The following is a 21,860-nucleotide window of genomic DNA, read 5'->3' as shown; positions in this document are numbered from 1 at the left end:
AATTTTAGACATTTATTTCTGCACACTTCAGTCAATCCAGAAAAGAAAAGGGGCTACTCGCTCTTTTGAACCATTTGTTTCTAAAAGTACTGCGTGAAATATCTTAGACAGTTGCTACTTGCAAGTTGTGGCAACAGAACTAAAAAGTATTTGCCCTCCCATAGCAGCTCATTACAAATGTTCCCATGATTCAACAGAAGGGGGAACAAGCTCTCTCAACTGGATCTGGAACTAAATTCAAGTTTATCGTCCAATTTGTTCCACAGTGTCATCAGACTATGATGATTTAATATTTTTACACAGGCCTCTGCTGGTTCGGCTCAGCTGATAGGGTGAACAAGAGTTCAAGCAAGGTAAGTTTACATACATCATGCCTTGCAACAATTAGGGGTTTTCATGAATACATCTTTGTATTCAATTAACAAATAACATTTGACTTCCAAATGTAAGTACCCTATGGTCTTAAACACAGAATTCCTTAATAATAAAAAAAATTACTCAATATAAAGTGATAAAAATAGATAAGTTTGGGGTCAGTATGATTTTTTTTTTTTACATTGTAAAAAAAAATCTGTTTAAAAAATGCTGCCTTGTTGAACGTTCTAATCATCAAAGAATCCTGAAAAACCATCAACAGTTGTTTAAAAAATATTAAGCACAACTGTTTTCAACATTGATAATAATAAGAAATGTTTCATGAGCACCAAATCAACACATTGGACATGTGACACTGAAGACTGGAGTAATGATGCTTAAAATTCAGCTTTGTCATCACAGGAATAAATTACATTTTAAAATATAGAATTAAATTCTATTAAAATAGAAAACTTTTTTTTTTTTTATATATATTTCACAATATTGTTGTTTTTACTGTATTTATCATCAAATAAATGTAGCCTTGGTAAGCATAAGAGACTTCTTTAAAAAAAAATCGTACCGACCCCAAACCTTTGAAAGGTAGTTTAACAAAAATAATAATCATTTAAAAATATATATTGCATTCCCACCAGACAAAGCAAATGATAACACTAGCACACTAGCCAGCTATGTTTTTATATCTTCAGGATATCCATTATATTTATATTAAAAAAATCTCAAATGTAATAAAACTAATGTGAGAGTTGTATAGTTTGTTTCAAACACATTCGTTAATGTAAGATTCAAAAGAAAGGGGACAGTAAATTGCCTTTTCGAAGCTTCAGAATATGAGGTCTCCGACAGTGTTCGTATGTCTGATTCATCATCATCTCACCATTCAGTATGAAATTAGTAATTATCATTAACGAAATGGACTGGAGGAAAGGCATCACACAATGAGAAATTATCTTTCAACGCCAAAGTGTAGAAGTCATGATCTTGCGCTCCGTCTGTCGTATATTCATTACTTCTCTCACAGGGACGTTTGGAGCCCTGGAGGACTATTAATTGGAGAAGGGGCAGGCTCCCAGCATGCACTACAGGGTGCCAGGTGATGGCAGACAGACAGTCCTGGCACTGAATTGATGACAAGCTTTCTCCTGGTGGAAATGACTGTGAAGGTCAGCCAAAGGAGCAAAGCAAAGACAAAATGTTGGAGGCCGACAAGAAGAAAAATGTAGTCCTCCAAGGGCAAGGGAACAGCCTTTTTTATCAAGTCCTTTGTCTGAGGAACAAAAGAGGCCCTTTACCACTTGGAGTGGGTCCCTGTTACTACATAAAGACAGACTTAGTGGTTTCTGGGAGTGAAAAAGTAGAAAAAGTCGCAAAGCACAGTGTGAGCCAACAGTAACCAAGTAAAAAACAACAACAACAGATTCCCTATTCATTAAATTCTCACCTCTTGCCCATGAGGCTTGCGGGTTTAGCGAGCCCGAGATTGCTCTTGTTTGGCTGCTTCTTGCGGCGGGTCAACTTCTTGCGTCCAGAGCCACCGGCGGGCACCTCCTCGGCTTGCTGGGTGGTGTTGCTCCCACTGCCCTTGCTGTTGAGGTCCCACAAAACATCATAATTGATCTTACTGGAGATCTTTTTCTGCTCCAGCATCTTCTCTATGGCCTCTCCCGCAGTGCTGGCCAGGATCGGTTCTCGCTTCTTGGACGGCTTCTTTGGCTACACAAATTGAGATAAAAATTGTTTACAGTGAAAAACAAACATTGGGGTCAGTGCTTAGATGGCTCTGCTTCAAAGCGAAGAGTTCTGGGTATCATTTAAATCTGAGTATCATTTAAACAGTGTATTTTCTCTATTGGGGCTTGATAAAATGATGTCAGACTAACAGCTGTCAACAAGAAGGTGACAGAATCCCATTAGTAGCCTGGAAAAGCAATCAAGCTCATCTGATCTGGTCACCGCTGACCATGTTCCTCATCTACCAAAGTGTAACAAGTCTCTTCACATTCAGCAAGGGGACGACTGTATCTGAAATTGCTATCAGGCTCAAGGCACCTCATTAGAGGTGCAGAGCGGGGCTGACTAATCCAAGCTCAACTGGGAGTCACAGTGCAGATGTCAGAGCAGACAGGTTAAGGAGAGGCGGCACTGAAAGCCTGGGGTGAAACCAGAGGAGCAATCGAAGTTCAAATGGAAAGTATGCGGTCTCCTAGGATCCCTAGCTGCTGAGTGTATAAAGACCTCGGAATGGGAGAGAAGCCCATGTCGACATAAGTAAGAGCCAGACACACACATGCACACACTCATGACTTACTCACCTTCTCCTTATAGGTCCCTTGCTCCTTCTCTTTAGCTATTCTTTCTTCTTTTTCTGAAAAAATAAAACCAAATGGGAGCACAATGGCTTTATCAAATGGAGCGTTTTAGAGTAGACACAAAAACCAATACAAAATAAAGGGCTTTAAAAACTCAACAATCTTTTGAGCAGATTAACTTCAGAAGGTCAATCGTTTAGTTATCACAGGTGTTTTTCATTTACGTATTTTTTAAATATCGAGCCTAATCTCACAAGGTTCAGTCGTGGGATGAAATTGAAGTAGTTCACTTTGCCAATTGAGTATTTAAAAAACAAAATCCTTCCTTTCACTGATTTTTTTTTTTTTATCTCTGTGGCTGAGCAGTTCTCTAGTTAGACACATGCCTCTGACGTCAAATCGGGTTGTGTTAATAAATGCACAGGTACTAAGCTCTTCTTCTCCTTTTTGCTTACCTTTCTGTTCCCTCAAATACTCCTCATTTTGCTTCATCCACAGCTCTGTCTTCGCCTCCACCTCTATCTCGTTCAGAATGTACTGGAGAAGAGATAACAGAAATAACGCTAAGAGGTGATAATTTGTGAATCTGGGATGCAAGACATCAGACAGTTTTTGAACTTCACATGACCCTGCTAAAGTTCAGAAGAAGTTTAAAGCTCCATCCTCAGAGAACAACACAGTAATGTGTTATACTGAAAATACTTTTTTTCTCTTAATTAGTATTTTTGTCTTGTTTTTCAGTAAGAAAATAATATATATATATATAACAGGTAAATTTATCTTCTTGTAAAGATGTTTTTGAATATTTTTTTACCTTAAAACAAGACAAAAATACTGATTAGGAAAATTACTTTTGCAGGGTAAGATAAAGCGAATACATACATTAAATCCATAAACCCATTAATAACATACCTTTTCAATTTCATCTTCATCAATCCCATCTAGATCTAGTTCCCCATTGCCTGATTTATCTTCCACTATAGAAAGACAAATATACATGCATTAATAAAATGAGAAAAACATGATGAAAAGGAGTCTGATGCACGTGACAGTGTTTACCACCAGACAGCATGCACGATATTCAAGTGAGTTTCTATTTCAAAATAAATCAGAAGAAAATCATCCTGCTTGACTGCAGTCCACAGCTGTCAGAGATGGTATGCTATACAGGAAGTACTTTGGTGGCATCCTCTGAATAATGCACGCACTGCCAGCTCATTGTTGTGTAATTGCCATTAATAGGCTTAGCAGTGATTTGAAAGGATTTTGTGTGTTCCTTAAATACTTTCCAAATTGTCTTGAAATCCACAGTGTCAAATTTATTAATCCCTAAATTGAAATCTCATACTGAGGCAAATATGAAAAGAAATGTTATGTATGCTAAAACAATGCCCTCAGGTACTAATAAATGTGTGTTATAAACACCACCTGAATACTACTAGCATGTGTCTGTAGGAAAAAATAAATATGTATGAGATCAGGGCAAGAAGAGTGAGCTGTAAATATACATGATGAGAGAAAACAATCACAATATAAAGCAACATCTTTGCCTGTAAATGGGAATCTAATGGGTAGTAAAAACACGTGAACTTTGCGAATGCAATAATCAATAGCGTTTACTCATGATGAATCAAAATAACATAAAAGAAACACTCTGATTCTGATTAACATTTGTATACAGTTTTGTGTGATCGATTTAAAAACCTAAGCAAAGATTAAACTAAAGCAAACAGTGAAACGTGCTAAACTTTCTCTGTGACTTATTTTCATTTAACAAAAATGTTTTTTCTAAGTGTGAAGAGCTGCAAAAGTTGGCCTGGGAAAAGTGTGATTGGATTGGTGGAGCCTCAGTGGATCAGGACCAGATGTTCATTAATTGAACATAGAGAGATCTGAACGTCGTCTTTACTGTGGCCATCCAACTCACATTCACACGCTCTGACGTTCTCACAGCAAGACTGGCTAGGGAGAACAGATTTAAATATCTGAACTGAGACAAACGAAAATGGGTCACAATCTGCCCTCATCTAAGATTCGTACACTTGCATGTGTGAGGTATAAGATACATCACACAACTTCAAAGGCTGTAGTCTCCAGTATTAGAGATACAAAAAAAGAGATTCTAATTCCAGTTTGACTCAAACAGTCATATATAAAAACTATTTTTTATTCTATACATTATTATACAGTAAACATTACTTTAACAGTAAAATGTTATTAAAATAAAATATTATTATAAAATTAAAACAAATACTAAATGTACATATAAATATATTAAAATATACCAAATTTTCCAGATAATGTTTTAATAATATACTTTAGTGTAATGGCAATATAAATGCATGTTGTCTTCATAATATTTATAATTATAATCTCAAATTGGTCTTTATACATAACAAATATGCAGCAGCCTTTATATTTAAATTTAAAGACCCCTGGTTTAATTTAGTTAAATGGTTGACATTCTTCATGAATAACAAGACATCTAGTTTAATAGCACATCTGAAGGTAAATCCATCCTCCCCTTGAACATTGACGTTTGTTACCAACAGTAATGCAAAGATGCATGTCAAAGTATGTGCAACAAAGCTGAGTGCTTCAAATGTGTTGATCAAGAAAATGTGTATGTATATAGTTGCGTAAGGTGTGATTTTTTCCTAACTCACAATGTACGTCACATGGTGTCAGTCAAAAGCCAGTGTCTCATTTGGATTGTTTGTAGTTGTTCTTACTGCCTTCTCCACACCGTCTATTACATCTTCTAACTATCTCCTACTGCCTGCACCTCTAACACCTGCTTTTCAAGGGGGAGGTGAATTCTAAATCTTTAGCAGGACTGTAATTGAATCCAGGTAGCTCGTCCATAAGACGGAGATAGGATACTTGCTCAGGCATGGGCCAACATGGGCACACTGGTCTATGAGGGAATTGAGCTTGTTTGCAGGCAGCTTGCTAGGGCTGTCACATATCAAACCCAGTGGAGCAAATCACAGCGTTTCACCAGAGCGATTGCACAGCCGGCTTGGATAGAAGGGAGAAAGAAAAACAACATGGCACGATCAGGTTTCTGCTCTTTAGAAGGTTGGCGTGTGGCTGATTGAGGTTGGTTAGATGATGGTAGCCTCTCATAAGGTGCTCCGGTTTCGTAGGGGGTTGAAAAACGTGAAAGAAGTCACCCAAAGGTCACATAGGGTAAGCTATGCAACCAGCAGGAAACGGTATACAACCAAGTCACTAACTTCTCTAGGCTTAATGTGCGGCCAGTCGGCCACATTAGCGAAATTTCAGTGAAAAAAGGTCCATTGTCAATAGCGTAGAGATGTATGAAGTACTGTTCAGCGAATTCACATAACCATTTTGAGCATGAATAAAATCTGCATGGGGAGCTTTATTGGTTAAAGCTGCCGTCGGCAACATTTTTTTGATCATATTCAGTGAAATTGACACTATAATCCGACAGAAAAACATAAATAAGATGGTTTTAGAAAAAAACCCGAGCTTCTAACTCCACCTAGAGCGTGTTATTTGTTTTGCAAAAATCCACCGCTCCCGGATCATCGGGTCCAATCAGCGCAGGGGGGTGTGAGATCTGACTGTCAATCACAGGTCGTGCACACGCCACAGATCCCCCTCACTCGCGCACGTTAATATCACAATGCACACGCCACGCCTGAAGTTCGCCTGGAGATTGCATGAAGCGTGATGGCGGAGAGAAAATCTACTAACAAGCTTCCAATTCCTCGGTTATTGCTATCTATGGATAGATTAGCCAGGGCAGCCTACCTCCGAGTCCATGGTGTTGATAGATGCTGAAGAGACGGACGCGTTCACATAAAAATAAGGTACACACGCACAGTGATGCACTGACGAGCACGACCTCGATGGGAGGGTGCTCGCTGGTAGTGGGGAGGGGCATGAGAGTTGTAAACATTAAAAATTTTGGCTAATCGACCCAATCTGCCAGACTTGCCGACTGCAGCTTTAAAACTAGACAGAAAAGCTGAAACCTGAAGCTGAAGAGTGTCAGATCAATACAGATCTGAATAGATCAAAACAGCAAAAACAAAATCTGTTATTATTTACTCACCCTTATGTCTTTCCAAATTAGTTTTATTTTTTCTAATTAACTCAAAATGAGAAAATTGTAATAATTTAAACTCCCTGTTTTCTATTAAATAGAAATGAACTGGCACAACAGTATGACTTGTGGATAAAAAATAAAATAAACATTATTTACTCTCAAAACAAACATTACACGATGGTGTTTGTTCATTAGATAGATTCTTCATTCACCATATGCAGAATGCAAAACAAGATTAAATGGGCATAATGCAATATGCTCCAACATATTTCAATGAGAAATGAGCCTCTAATCCGAACATGCACTTGACTTGACTGAACCTAATCCAGATTACATAATGAATCATGTGAATCATTATGCAAATAAACAGATCCGCTTGATGCTCTGCTTTGAAATGCCACAGAGAAATGCCCATTTTGAGACTGAAAAAATTAATGTTTGTAGATATTTATTTTACAAGCCCTTATATTTTAAACTACAACTTAATTTAATCAAATCAATTTATCCATCAACTGGTGTTATACTTTGATTTATTAGATTTCTCATAATGTCAACAAGAGAAGTCCCTGTTCTGAGGATCCACTGAGATTTACTCTAGCTTATTTTGCTGAATGCTTGAAAAAGAATCGAAAGACCTTGCGGTTTGAGAGTGTTTCACGCTCATACAAACAAAAAGGAGGACAATGTAGAAAAAAACAACCTCTTGCAATATGGCACGATAACCTCTAAGGGCCTTTTCCAACCTCACCACCTGCTCCCACTGTCTGTGCTGTGGGCAAACAGGCCAAGGAGTGAAGAATTTATATATGTGTGTGTGTATTCTTGTCTTCGGGTCAGCTACAGTAGGCAGCTACACTATCTTTCAGATCAGACTAGCTATCTGACTTAACACATTGACATTCGGCACATGCAGTTAACTATAAATGTGGATAGACTACAAAAGAGCCTTTTGCTCTCCGCTATCCCTCAACATGTTTTGATCATGTCAAACACATCCACTTGAAAGGTTAAACGCTGTATTTGCCTGCAGAAGCTGTGCTTTCCCATGCGTCATTCAGTGAATGTCCTCCTAGACACGCAGTCTCCCGTTTCTCTCTCATTCCCCGAGCCACTGGCCAATCACTCTGAATCAAGCACAGCTGTCTGACTGCACGCAGGCCATTAGATCAATACTTTACACATGCGAGCAGCAATGGCATTAACAGCAGAGAGAGGGAGGGACAGCGCTCAGAGCGCATTGGACCATAAGGCAGCAGCACCGTAGCCGAAGCTCAGTGCAAAACAGTAAATGCAATGCAGCAATGCAGTATGGGAGGAGTTGCAAGCAGGTGTAATCAATCAGTGTCCCTGCTGCAGGAAACTCATGACATGCCCCCCTCAATACATACAGGAGGACAATTTCACTTTTTTACCCCTGGAATAGGAGCTTAAACCTGAAAGATTTAGGGTCCGTTCACACAGGATGTGTTCTTGCATCCATCTGTGGCGTTTTAAATTGTTTTTCAATGTAACGTACACTATATGGATATTTTTGGAGTGTATTTTAGATTTTTGGGCAATGCATGTCAGTTTTGTCAGGGACTCAGCATGAGTGCTGCATTTTTAAGATGCTGTGTTGAGTTAAATGAAGATCAAATTCATCACAACATTAAAGTATAATGCACAGTGTGAAAAAAGTATATTCATTTTGAGATTTGCTAAATATTACATTTAACAGTAATTCAATTATAAGGGCCCTATTTTAACGATCTAAATGCATGGTCTAAAGCGCAGGGCGCAAGCGCACTTAGGGCGTGTCCGAATCCACTTTTGCTAGTTTAATGACAGGAACAATGGTTTGTGCGCTCAGCGCATGGTCTAAAAGGGTTGTCCCTATTCTCTTAATGAGTAATGGGTGTTTTGGGCGTAACATGCAAAAAAACAATCAGAGTCTCATCTCCCATTCCCTTTAAAAGCCAGTTGCACTCGCGCCATGGCGGATTCTCTATTTACATGACGGAATTTGCAAGCGGAAAGACTGAATGCTTCTCCAGAGAGGAAACTGCTTGTGCACGAGGTTAAAGCGCGCAAGCAGACCATCTACGGCATCAGTTCCCAACAGGGGGGTCGAGGCCCACAAGGGGGCCTCAACGAGCTCTGTGGGGGGTCGCGTCATATTTTGAAAAGTTTTGAGCAATTTGCATTAAATAAAAGTCCTTCACTTTTTTCTGTTAAAAATTTATATAATGAGCGAGTTCATCATGAATCCATTTTCCAAACCGTGTTTTTGTCTTATCCTGAATCACTATGGTACACCTATAATAAGTGATTACATTGGGACTATTTTACCCTGGTTCGGATCGCTGCCGCTGCGGAGTAGCCCAGTACCTGCGTGACTCGTCATAGACGCACACAGAGAGATAAGTAGTTCCGGCTACAATGTTCTTCCGAAAGAAGCATTATTCTGTTAATATAATATAATAATATATAATATAATATAATAAAACGCAAGTTTATTATCGCTCGCTATAGCGCCAAAAGCCTAAAAAATAAAGCCTCACATTGATAAAGCCTCATAAATAACATGCAAGTATTGAGGCCCCGGACAGAAGTCATTTAGTAATAGCCTATATTCATTCTTTTTTTTCCTACACACAAGTGTGAATACTGATATTTTTGTTATTGCATTTAAAATAGGGCAAATTTATAGGCTACTCCTAGGCTTACATTTTTAAATTACAAAGGGCCTACTAATGTTATTGTATTTTCAATATTATAGGCTATTATTTGTGCATAAACATATCTGTTTATAGTAAACATACCGTTTGTTTGAAAACAACATATTTTGTCATCCTTGCTGCAAGCTTACAAGAGCGATAATATCATTAAATGTGAAGGGGGGCCCTAAAATATTTTCTTGGGAAAAAGGGGGTCTCAGACAAAAAAAGGTTGGGAACCACTGATCTACGGGACAAGCCGGATTCCACACAATATTAATCTTTTACATTTTTTATATTTGGAATGTTTGTGTGCTGCTGTGTGTCCCTGTGTGTGTAATAAGCAGAGTGTACGCACGTTGTGGACCCGCCTATAGGCGCACATTACAAATGTGCTCTTTAAATTACAAAAAAAAGAAATACTGCGCCATTGACTTTAGACCAGATTTCAGTTGGTCATTGGCGCAGTCTATTTCAGTTGCCTCAAAATAGCAACGCGTCAACAATGCGCCTGAACACACCTCGTGGGCGCACAGATGGGCGCAAATGCATTCGCTGTTTAATCAACATAGCGCAGGACGTGAAAATGATAACTGCGTTGGGCTGAAATGAGCAAAAAACACTTGCGTCGTGCTTGGCGCTGCATTACGCCGGGTGTATGATAGGGCCCTTTATAAGTCCACAAGGGGCTGAGATTTTTTTTTACTTACATAGAGAAGAAAAGAAACGGGGGATGGGATTAGAAAATGTCAAAAACTGGATACAAACTGTTTCGCCCACATGCGAAACACAGGTCAATGTATGAGAGCATTTGTGCTACTGTAACTGCTTGGCTCCACGGCTCCAAAATAATAACAGTACTCACAGATGATTCAGAGTCATTTAAAATTTTTTTATAAAAAACACATGCTGTCTACGCAGAGGAAATTGAGATTCTTTTGAAGCCTGAGCGTTCAACTTTCTCAGTAAAGCTGTGACTCTTGTACTGAGATTCTCAATGCTGTAAGCTGCTCATCACACTAGAGCATCAAAATATCCTAGTTTCAAAGAGATCCAAGAAAGGGAGCGTCCCAGGAAGCTTTGTAAGAACAGGCAGGTCTCTTCTTTGAGGAAAGTTCCTCTCTCCTCATGTTGGCTAACACATGGCATTTAAAATGGCAAAGTTCAAACAAGGTTCATAAAAACCACAGCAAGCCCAAGGGAAAAACCTTCCCATTTTTTCATCTTTTCATTCTCTCTCTCTCTCTCTCTCTCTCTCACACACACACACACACACACACACACACACACACACACACACACACACACACACACACACACACACACACACACACACACACACACACACACACACACACACACACACACAAACACATTCAATCAGAAATGCATTACCCAAGATCTGTATGGGGTTGGAATATATTCAATAGTGAAAAAAAAAAATTTGATAATGGACTCCCAAACCCCTTTATCATCATCAGATAAAATTTATATTTCACTGCACTTTCTGCTCTGGAAAAAATATATTGATTAAATAAGCAGGACTCCTTGGATGCTTTTTGAGGGAGATTTCTGGGCTAAAACTGGTGAGCCAGTGGGAAGTGAACCTGCGTGAAACAGATGCTATTGATGAAAAGGAGGCTGTGGAATTGGCCAGTCACTTTCTTCACTGCAGTGAAAATGAGATAGTGAAAGAGAGAGAGAGTGAATCTCATGTGTCCCTAGAGAACTGAAGAGACAGTCAGTCTGAAAGAGTCAGACACTCCAGTACCGACAGCCTGTCAGAGTGAGAGAGGCATCTGCCAGACCTCACACATACACAGACACACACACACACACACACACACACACACACACACACACACACACACACACACACACACACACACACACACACACACACACACACACACACACACACACACACACACATTCTTGGTCACTCACTTTCTACCTCTCTCTGTCTGCCTCATGCATTCCCTATTTAAAGAACAGAATTTATGCAGACCTGCACACTGCAGCATCTTTTTACACTTTATTTTTTTTTGTCTGAATTTTGGTCCCTGCTACACTGGAATATGAAATAAAATATACAACTAAAATAAAATAAAAATAATTTTAAGGACCAATTCTAATGTACATAGCTAGGTAAAATATAAATTTTTTATTTTATGTTTCTGTTCTGATGAAGCCTAAATTCTGTTCGTAGTCATTTATTTATTGTGCTTTGTTAAGGGTCAGTTTTAGTTCAACATTCTGGTTTTTCATTGTAATGGAAAAAACCAAATAAATGCAATGCTTTAAAAAACTCTCTCAATTTCCTGCTCATTGTACCGTTTTCTTCAGCTTTCAGCACAAACAAATATACACAAGCCAACCTTCAGAGTGACCAACATTGCATCTTTGGCCTTCATAGTCTGCTGTGTGTATTGTTGTGAGCAGTGATTCATCCATGCTGAGTGGAACCCCATAAAGCCATCTTTATGAGCGACTCTAAGAGGCTTTCACTCTGCAGAATCATCACCTTCTCCTGCAAAAGGACAATGATGACGAGGAAAATGTATCAGCAAGCGGCCATAGCAGAAATAGGCCCCGGAAAGCTGCCCAGAGAGCAGATCACAGTCTGGACTGCTTTAAAATAAAGCGGCTCTGCTCCGATCTCCTACACTGGCCTGAGGAGACATATGCTGTGTTCAGATAAACCACTGCTGCTAGTCACTTAAAGCTACAGGGAACACCTAGGTCGAGGAGTCGGCAGGGGTCAGGGTCAAAGGTTAAAAGGGAATGGCCCGAGTTCAGCAAGCGAGCAGGTGCTAAGGTCAGAGATGTGTTGCTGGGACGGTCTTGTGATATTCTGTTGAATCCTGTGACATTGTATTTTCAGAGTCGCCTTTCAGTAATCTAAAGCTCTTGGTAAATAAAGTAATCTGTTGCAGACATACACATCAATCAATGGGTCCTGACCAGTTTCACAATGGGTCTAACTCAATGTTATCAAATGGATCAATACTGCTTAACCGCATATGTGCAGGTTATTAGTAATATGATAATTATAACTACAAAGTTACACTAATGTTCAAACTAATTCTTTAAACATGAATACTTTTATTCAGCAAGGACACATTAAACTGAAGAGACAGTAAAGACTTTTAAAATGTTACAAAGATTTCTATTTCAAATAAATGCTGTTCTTTTCTACTCAGAAAAAATTTATCAGGGTTTCAAAAATTTAAAGCAGCAAAACTGTTTTAATGTTAATAATAAGAAATGTTTCTTGAGCACCAAATCAGCTAATTAAAATGATCTCTGAAGGATCATGTGACCTTGAAGACTGGAGTAATGACTGCTGAATATTTTCCAGCACAGGAATACATTTAATTTAAAAAATATTAAAATAGAAAACAGATATTTAAATTGTAATAACATTTCACAAAATGATGCCATGATGAGCATAAGAGACTTACCGACCCCAAACTTTTAAACAGTAGTGTTTGTATAGTTTATGTTTAACTGTATCCTCTCATTTTTAACTGCTGAATGACATTCAAACAACAAATACAGTTATCTGTGTAAATAAAACAAGACAGCATCTAATAACTTCGGAGTAAAGCCCCATACGTTTCCCATCTCTGAAATCATATGCTCTCTATAAACTGAAATAAGATCAGCATAAAAACACTATAATGAGAAAGTACATCTGTGGCTTTTCCTCTGCAGTACAGCATGAAGCAGACAGATTGGAGCAGCTCTTATTAAATGTCTTAAAAGGATTTCAAAAAGCTCAAAGTGATTATGTCTGGCAGACCCTCCATCGCAGAGCTGACTTTCACAATAGCAAAGGGTTAAAGCTTTCCTAAAGATTAAACATTCACCACACTTCCTACGGTCATCCATCATATAACAAAGAAAACCAGTGGCTTTGAAGAACAAAATTCTGATTGATATACTCAGAAAAATATTTAGTTTTAATAAATAAATAAATGGACCATGAGAGTTTGGGCCCACATAAAATGGGACAAAATATTGTTAATAATAATATATTATTATAAAATTGTATCTCAAACAATTCAAATGGAAGATTAGACTTCTAAGATTAGATTTTTTTTTTAGACTAGTAACCAAAAGTCCAAATCATAGTCTCTGCTGCACCAATTCAACTGATATAAATACTAGTGTAGAACATTGCATAGAAACCGTGTCTATTCCTCGTTTAGTGAGATCAAATAATAAATCTAATGCAGGATCTAGGAAAAATCTAATTGTTATTAAAACAGAAAATGTTGCTATTAGTAAACAAAAACTATTTCTAAAGCTAGGTCTTCTAAACATTAGATCACTCACACCTAAGGCAGTTATTGTAAATGAAATAGTCACAGATAATAGCTTCGATGTACTTTGCCTTACTGAAACCTGGCTTAAACCAAATGATTATTTCGGTATTAATGAGTCTACTCCTCCTGGATACTGTTATGAGCATGAGCCCCGTCTGATTGGTCGTGGCGGAGGTGTTGCAACCATTTATAAAGATTTTCTAAATGTTACTCAGAAAACGGGTTATACGTTTATTTCATTTGAAGTACTTGTACTAAATGTTACGCTCTTAGATGTTAGAAAAACATCCCTATTATCTCTAGCCTTGGCTACCGTATATAGACCGCCAGGGCCTTACGCTGATTTCCTAAAAGAGTTTGCAGATTTTCTCTCAGACCTATTAGTCAATGTCGATAAAGCATTAATTGTTGGAGATTTTAACATACACGTAGATAATCCAAATGATGCGTTAGGAGCTTTATTATAACAGATTTATTAAATTCATTTGGGGTCAAGCAAAACGTCACCGGACCAACACATCGTCTTAATCATACACTCGATTTAATTATATCACATGGAACCGATCCAACCGATATAGATATCATTCCACAAAGTGATGAAGTCACTGATCACTACATGGTAACTTGCATATTACGTACTGCTGTAATATGTCATGCGGCGCCGCGTTATCAACCAGGCAGAACAATCCTCCCATCCACCATAGATAATTTCTCAAATTGCTTATCTAATCTGTCTCAGCTGCTGCCTGAACCCAAACAAACAGATGAACTAGAAGAACTAACTAGCACTATGAGCACCATTCTCTCAAGAACATTGGATGTGGTTGCACCTATTAAATTAAAAAAGGTCAGAGAGAAAAATAAAGCACCATGGTATAACAATACTACGCATGTTTTAAAGAGAGAAACCCGTATTTTAGAGCGTAAATGGAAACATACTAATTTAGAGGTCTTTAGAATCGTGTGGAAAGACAGTATGTCACGTTATAAAAAGGCCCTAAAAGCGGCCAGGGCTGAGCACCTCCGCAAACTAATAGAAAACAACCAAAACAATCCAAGGTTTTTATTTAACACCGTGGCTAGACTAACAAATAAACAGACGTCACCCGAACAAAATATCCCGTTACAGTTCAGTAGTAATGATTTCATGAACTTCTTCACTGAGAAAATAGAAAGCATCAGAACCACAATTGTAAACGTTCAATCTTCAATCGCGCCTTATAATTCAGCTTCAATTATCACCCCGCAAGAACAATTACAGTGCTTTACAACTATAGAACAAAAGGGAGTTAAATAAACTTATCACTTCATCTAAAACAACAACATGTTTATTAGATCCTATACCAACTAAACTACTGAAAGAAGTGTTACCTGTAGTGGAAGAGCCTCTCCTCAATATTATTAACTCGTCTTTATCTCTAGGTCATGTTCCAAGAACATTTAAACTGGCAGTTATAAAACCTCTCATTAAGAAACCACAATTAGATCATAATAATCTAGCAAATTATAGACCCATTTCAAATCTTCCATTTATGTCTAAAATATTAGAAAAAGTGGTGTCCGCTCAACTGGGCTCTTTCTTGCAACAAAATGATATCTATGAAAAGTTTCAGTCTGGATTCAGACCGCATCATAGCACTGAAACTGCGCTCGTTAAAATCACAAATGATTTACTTTTAGCTTCTGACCAAGGCTGTATCTCAATACTAGTTTTACTTGATCTTAGTGCTGCGTTCGATACTATAGATCATACATTACTCTTAGATCGACTACAAAATTATACTGGTGTTCAAGGACAAGCACTAAGCTGGTTCAAATCATACCTATCTGACCGCTACCATTTTGTCTATTTAAATGGAGAAAAATCGATCATAACTCCAGTAAACTATGGAGTGCCGCAGGGATCTGTATTAGGCCCTCTGTTATTTTCAATATATATGATGCCACTTGGAAATATTATAAGGAAACATGGAATTAGTTTCCATTGTTATGCTGATGACACTCAAATATATATTTCATCACGGCCGGATGAAAACGCTAAATTTTCCAAATTGACAGAGTGTGTTAAAGATATAAAAGATTGGATGACGCGTAATTTTCTTTTATTAAATCCAGACAAGACAGAGGTAATACTTATCGGTTCAAAAAACCGCCCACAAAACCTCGCACAATACAACTTTAACATCATAGGATGTCCTGTTACTTTATCCTCTACAGTAAAAGACCTGGGTGTTATACTCGATTGCAACCTGTCTTTTGAAAATCATATTTCATATGTTACAAAAACAGCCTTTTTCCACCTTAGAAACATTGCTAAGCTACGTAATATGCTATCAGTTTCTGATGCAGAAAAGTTAGTTCATGCATTCATGACCTCGAGACTGGATTACTGTAATGCTTTATTAGCTGGTTGTCCTGCATCCTCAATAAACAAGCTACAGTTAGTCCAAAATGCCGCCGCTAGAGTTCTTACGAGATCAAGAAAATATGATCATATAACACCGATTTTATCATCACTGCACTGGTTACCTATAAAGTTCCGTATTAATTACAAGGTATTGCTAATGACTTATAAAGCCCTAAACGGCTTAGCTCCAGTCTATTTAACGGATCTTCTATCACCCTATAATCCATCGCGCTCTTTAAGATCACTAAATTCAAGGCTTTTGGTCATACCTAGGATATCCAGAACCACCAAAGGAGGGAGAGCATTTTCACATTTGGCTCCAAAACTCTGGAATAGTCTTCCTGATACTGTTCGTTGCTCAGACTCGCTCTCCCAGTTTAAAACTAGATTAAAGTCGCATCTCTTCAGCCAGGCATTCATATAATCCTACAGTTCAAACTACAATCCGGCCTCTAGCTCATAAATGCCAGAGGAGAACTGGCCCCCGACTGAGCCTGGGTTCTCCCAAGGTTTTTTTTCTCCATTAGGTCACCTGATAGATTTTTAGGACACCATTAGGTCACTTGATGGAGTTTTTCGGTTCGTTGCCACTGTTGCCTTTGGCTTGCTCAGTTGGGGATATTTTGGGGATATTTAATTTAATTTTATCAATCAATAAATTCCTCTTGAAACAAACTTTGTTGTATTATTTTAATTTAATACTGTGAAGCTGCTTTGATACAATCTGTATTGTGAAAAGCGCTATACAAATAAACTTGACTTGACTTGACTTGACTTGACTTTTCTTCCCTTTTGTGATGTTTATACACTGTAAGATAATTGCAAGGAATTTACACGATTATTTTACAATAAACTACTCTATTCAAAAATGTACAGTAAAATGAATGCATGCTGGGTCATGTTCTTACGAATTACTGTTAATCAACAGCCAAATGATGCTGACATCACAGTAATGTACTGCTCTTGTTTTACAGTGAATTCACATGATAAAGTTGTCTTTACCATGCCACTGTAAGAAATTATATTGTTTTAGTACTGTAGTGTTCCTTTTGCTTGGGATCTTGGACATTTTATATTCATATTCAAAATTCTGATCTAGCCAAGTCAGAAGTATGACAAATGAAAACATTTGTTAAAACAATGACAAGCTAGAATATAAAATAAGCTAATTGGCCTATTTTCAGTTAGTCAAACTATATTATTATTAGCATTATTTCAGCATAAAGATTTACCAATATCTTTACCAATAGCAATTATTAACCTGAAATATACTGTAATTTCACACTAAGATTTGTAACAGTGTACGAGTGATACAGCTTCTCAAATGAGACAAAAAAAAAGTAACAAAAAACAAAACAAAATTCCATTGGGTATCAACTGGATCATAGATGGAATCGTTTCATGTGAGTGATAGGTTGCTGGAAGGGAGGGATTGAATCTTGTCTGGCTATTTGACTACCTTATTGCCCAGTTTAATTTTAGTTGTTTGTGGCAGGTATTCATTTGGACTATTTCCCCAATTGTTTCATTACCTTTTAAGAAATTAATAATTTCAGTGACTTTTCCAGGCCTAGACATAAGTTTTATGGTACCTGGGGATTCTTTGTAGTACTTATACTGTATATAAGGTACTACAAGGCTTCAACTGTTACTTTTATCTGAACATTGAACACACTCTATCACAAATAAAGGCAATATCTCCAGAAAAACAGGAACTTTCTTTTCTTTTTTGAAGGATTGAGTGTCTGCAGTACAAGGCCACATTTTATCATATAAAACACCAAGGACAAACACAGTATGCTATAATGAGCACCCTGTTTGGCCAAATAACTTGTGCTGAGGAAGTGGGACACTCACTGTTTCTAGTCTCCTCTGCGATGCATTCCCGAATGGAGTCTGTTAGACCAAGGCTGGCTGCACTGGGCAAAGGGCCGAAGAGGGCTGTCAGGGGCATACGTGTGGACTGACTAGAGATCGGTACCGTATCCTTACTCGCCTCCTGATCCTCCATCCCTTCCTGGTCCCCCCGCTCTAGCACCTGACTGATGAAATCCTGGTTGAGATGTTGAGCTGCTGCCTCCATTTCCTCATCCTCTGGATCTTCGTCCCCAGTCACCCCAGAGGCCAAAGACACACAGTCATCATCTGGGTGTTAGAGAATAATATAAAATGAACACTGCTGTATCTGCACGTGCATCAGCATAAAACCACACAATAATCTCTATTAAGAACAAATCATCAGTGAATTGTACTCAGATGAGCCGAGGTGTACTAAATAAACACGCAGAGCACTTGATTTGATCTACCTTCTCTTGTGTAGGAGGCATAAATCCCTCTCAGTTTGGTTCTGCTGCTCCCTGCCAGCTGTGTCTCAATCTCATCGCGGTATAAGTTGATCTCGCCTGCAGACAACGTACACGCATGCATACATGAGCCTGACGTCGCTGATTGACAGTTCAATTTTTCTGTCTCACAGATATTAAGTATGCAACATAGATTCCTTGCTAGAGTATGTTCAATGTTCAGAATACATAATGGCACGTATTATGTATAGTCCAAACATATTTAGACCGTTCATTAAAACAGCTGCTGTCGGTAAGGTGGGCGCTCCATACCACAGAGGCATTTTCTATTCATAATCATTGAAAAAATCTTGAAATGCTTAGTGTAGCCGAGATAACGCACCACAGATAGCATTCAGATGCCTTGTTGAGTCAATAGAGAGAATCAATATCTTATTCAAGGAGGACAGACTAACCTTGATATTCCTCAAGTTTCTTGGTTAACTCGTGCTCCAGCTGAAACAATGACATTTCAATTAAGAGAACCATTTATCAAGAGTCTCATATGGCTGAATATTATATTCATAGCATCATATCAGGTCACACACACACACACACACACACACACACACACACACACATATACATAGACTATTATTTAAAAGTTTGAGGTCAGTAAGATTTTTGTTTATATATATATTTTTTAAAGATTTATAAAAGTCTCTCTTATGCTCACCAATGCTGCATTTATTATGTCAAAAATACAGTAAAATATTCATATTATTAAACATTATTATGAATTAAAATAGCTGTTTTCGATGTGAATAAATGTAATTTATTGTTGTGATGGCAAAGTTAAATTTTCAGCACCATTACTCCAGACTTCAGTGTCACATGATCCTTTAGAAATCATTCTAATAGGCTGATTTGGTGCTCAAGAAACATTTCTTCTTATTATCAATGTTGAAAACAGTTGTGCTGATTAATATTTATAAGGAAACCATGATACATTTTTTGCTTTTAGGATTCTAATATTTATTTATTTGAAATGGAAATCTTTGTAACATTATAAAAGTCTTAACTGTCACTTCAATTTAATGTGTCTTTGCTGAATAAAAGTATTAATTAAAAAAATTCTAACTTAACCCAAACTTTTGAATGTTAGTGCAATTTTGTAGTTATCATATTATTGATCCCTGATCAACTTGCATTTTTTTCTAAATAAAAGTATTAATTTACTTTTCAACCTTTCAACAGTAGTGTATGTCCCAGATGAGTACCTGCTGCATCTTGAGTTTTTTCTTTCCAGCAACAAAAGATGGAGGATCACATTCTTGCTCAAGGTCCACTCGCATGAACTCATCAATGGTCAGGGCACTGGTGGGGGTCTCCTCAAACTCCGTCAGCCTGGGCATCAGTGCAGAAGAAACGTTTGGGGAAATGTTACAGTACAGGCATCAGGGGTACACAACCTATCAAATGAGTTTTAACTTGGGATGCACCAGTATTAAAATTCTAGGCGATACGAATAAGTCGTTAACTACTGTATATTATATTATACCACAGGGCTGCTATCTGCTTGTATTCTGATTGATTTTTCTGATTACTTTTCTTGTGACAAAGAATATGTGGGGTATTAAAATTAAATAAAAAATTAATTTATGTATCGAACAGTCGGGTCACTACTTGTTTTTGTGTGACAACAACATACAATTTCCCTAAGAATCTGCTCAGATCAGCCATGAAATTCACCTTTTTCTCAGCGTGGCCTCGCACACCTTGACGACAGATATCACCTCCTTCACTGTACGACGGAATTCATGCATACGAGCTGCCACGAGCAGAGCTGGGGGAACAAGGGAGGAAAAAACGAGAATAAATGTTTTGTCCCCCAAACATTATTGTTCCCAATTTGTATGACATTTCACAACCATGCAAATATACAATGTATGTGCCAGACAAAAGAGTTGAGAGTGCATTTTCTATAGTAATGGAGCATATGTAAAAAGAATCTCTGCAGATGCTGAGGTGTGTTGTGCGATACAGTAACCTGTTTAGTAGGCATTATGTAAATAGAGCTGGGGAGATGTGTTTAAGAGAACAACAATAAAACAAGCCTCTTCAATCCCTCTTCCATCCACTGTCAACATAAAAGCTTACTTCTCAAAGATGCATGCAATTTATAGAGACAATATTTCTATGATTGTATAATATGTTTATTTACTAACACTTGTGTATGAATTTATGTTGTCCTAAAAAGCACACAAAATAATTAATATTAAATTAAATTAAAAATTATTTTTAATACAATATTATATTCTATATATTTATATTTAATATTTATCTTTATTGTTCTGGCATACCTTTATTGTAGACTCAGTTATTCAGTTTGTAATACAAATATTTTTTACATAAATATAAACATTTTATGTTAAAAACAGCAATATTGTGAAATGTTATATCAATTTAAAATATTATTCAAATGTAATATATTCCAGTGATGGCAAAGCTAAATTTTCAGCATCATTACTCCAGTCTTCAGTGTCACACGATCCTTCAGAAATCATTCTAATGTGCTGATTTTCTGCTCAAGAAACATTTCTTATTACTATCAGTGTTGAAAAAATTTGTAGTTTTGTGGAAACCACAATCATTTTTTTCATTGATGGATAGAAAGTTCAAAATAACAGCATTTTTATTTTAAATAGTTTTTTTTTGTAGAAAGGAAAAATTATTTACTGTCAATTTATCAATGTAATGCATCCTTACTAAATTAAAGTATAATTTTTTTATTTTATTTTATGTAAACCATAAATATATCCTAAATACTGCAAACTTATTGATGAATTATTATTTCTGTGTGAAAACGTTTGCACAAACACACACATGCACAGTAGGTGACCCCCATTATTTATCTTTTTTGATTTTCTCTTGATCCTTGTTTTTACAGTGTTTACACTCTGAGCCAGAAGTTGAAGTGTAGTTGTGTTTACTCCCCTCGCTCTAAAACAATCAACCTCAATACAGAAAACTGACATTTACACTTACCATATTCCCCTGAACACTGTGAATGATTAATGATGAATTATTAATTATTCAGATATTGCAGCAGCGGATGTTAGCTGGGAAAAGTGAGACAGTGAGAGAGGGCTGAACTAGAGATGCAGGCAGGAAGTCTGCCTTCTATTCCTGTGCAGTCAGGGCAACTAGCTGACGGCAAGGTACAGGGACCAACAGTTCTGCTTCAGATCGAGGGCACCAAGATCTGTGCGGTGGTAAAGCACTTGCTGATCTTGTTTTTATCCTTGTTATGAAACTCGCTGCTCCAGTTCCTATGTCAAACTTTTAGCACATTCAGGGATTTGCTTTATGATCTGAC

The 21,860-nt window shown here is 37.5% G+C and overlaps 1 protein-coding gene across 1 annotated transcript in view; it reads right to left on the bottom strand.

The window, feature by feature from the left end:
* Positions 1-21,860, bottom strand: part of brf1b (BRF1 general transcription factor IIIB subunit b) — a 65,892-nt gene that overhangs the window by 17,524 nt on the left and 26,508 nt on the right. The window contains exons 8-16 of the mRNA XM_082146946.1: positions 20,234-20,327; positions 19,762-19,888; positions 18,958-18,997; positions 18,506-18,601; positions 18,057-18,344; positions 3,597-3,661; positions 3,140-3,221; positions 2,688-2,740; positions 1,817-2,088 (exon numbers count right to left, since the gene is read on the bottom strand). Coding sequence (XP_082003072.1) covers positions 1,817-2,088; positions 2,688-2,740; positions 3,140-3,221; positions 3,597-3,661; positions 18,057-18,344; positions 18,506-18,601; positions 18,958-18,997; positions 19,762-19,888; positions 20,234-20,327 — 1,117 coding nt within the window. The remainder of the gene's footprint in view (positions 1-1,816; positions 2,089-2,687; positions 2,741-3,139; positions 3,222-3,596; positions 3,662-18,056; positions 18,345-18,505; positions 18,602-18,957; positions 18,998-19,761; positions 19,889-20,233; positions 20,328-21,860) is intronic.

Source organism: Leuciscus leuciscus, assembly GCF_965113295.1.
Source record: "Leuciscus leuciscus genome assembly, chromosome: 19".
In the NCBI taxonomy this organism is placed as follows: Eukaryota; Metazoa; Chordata; class Actinopteri; order Cypriniformes; family Leuciscidae; genus Leuciscus; species Leuciscus leuciscus.
This window is presented reverse-complemented; position numbering and strand designations above follow the sequence as displayed.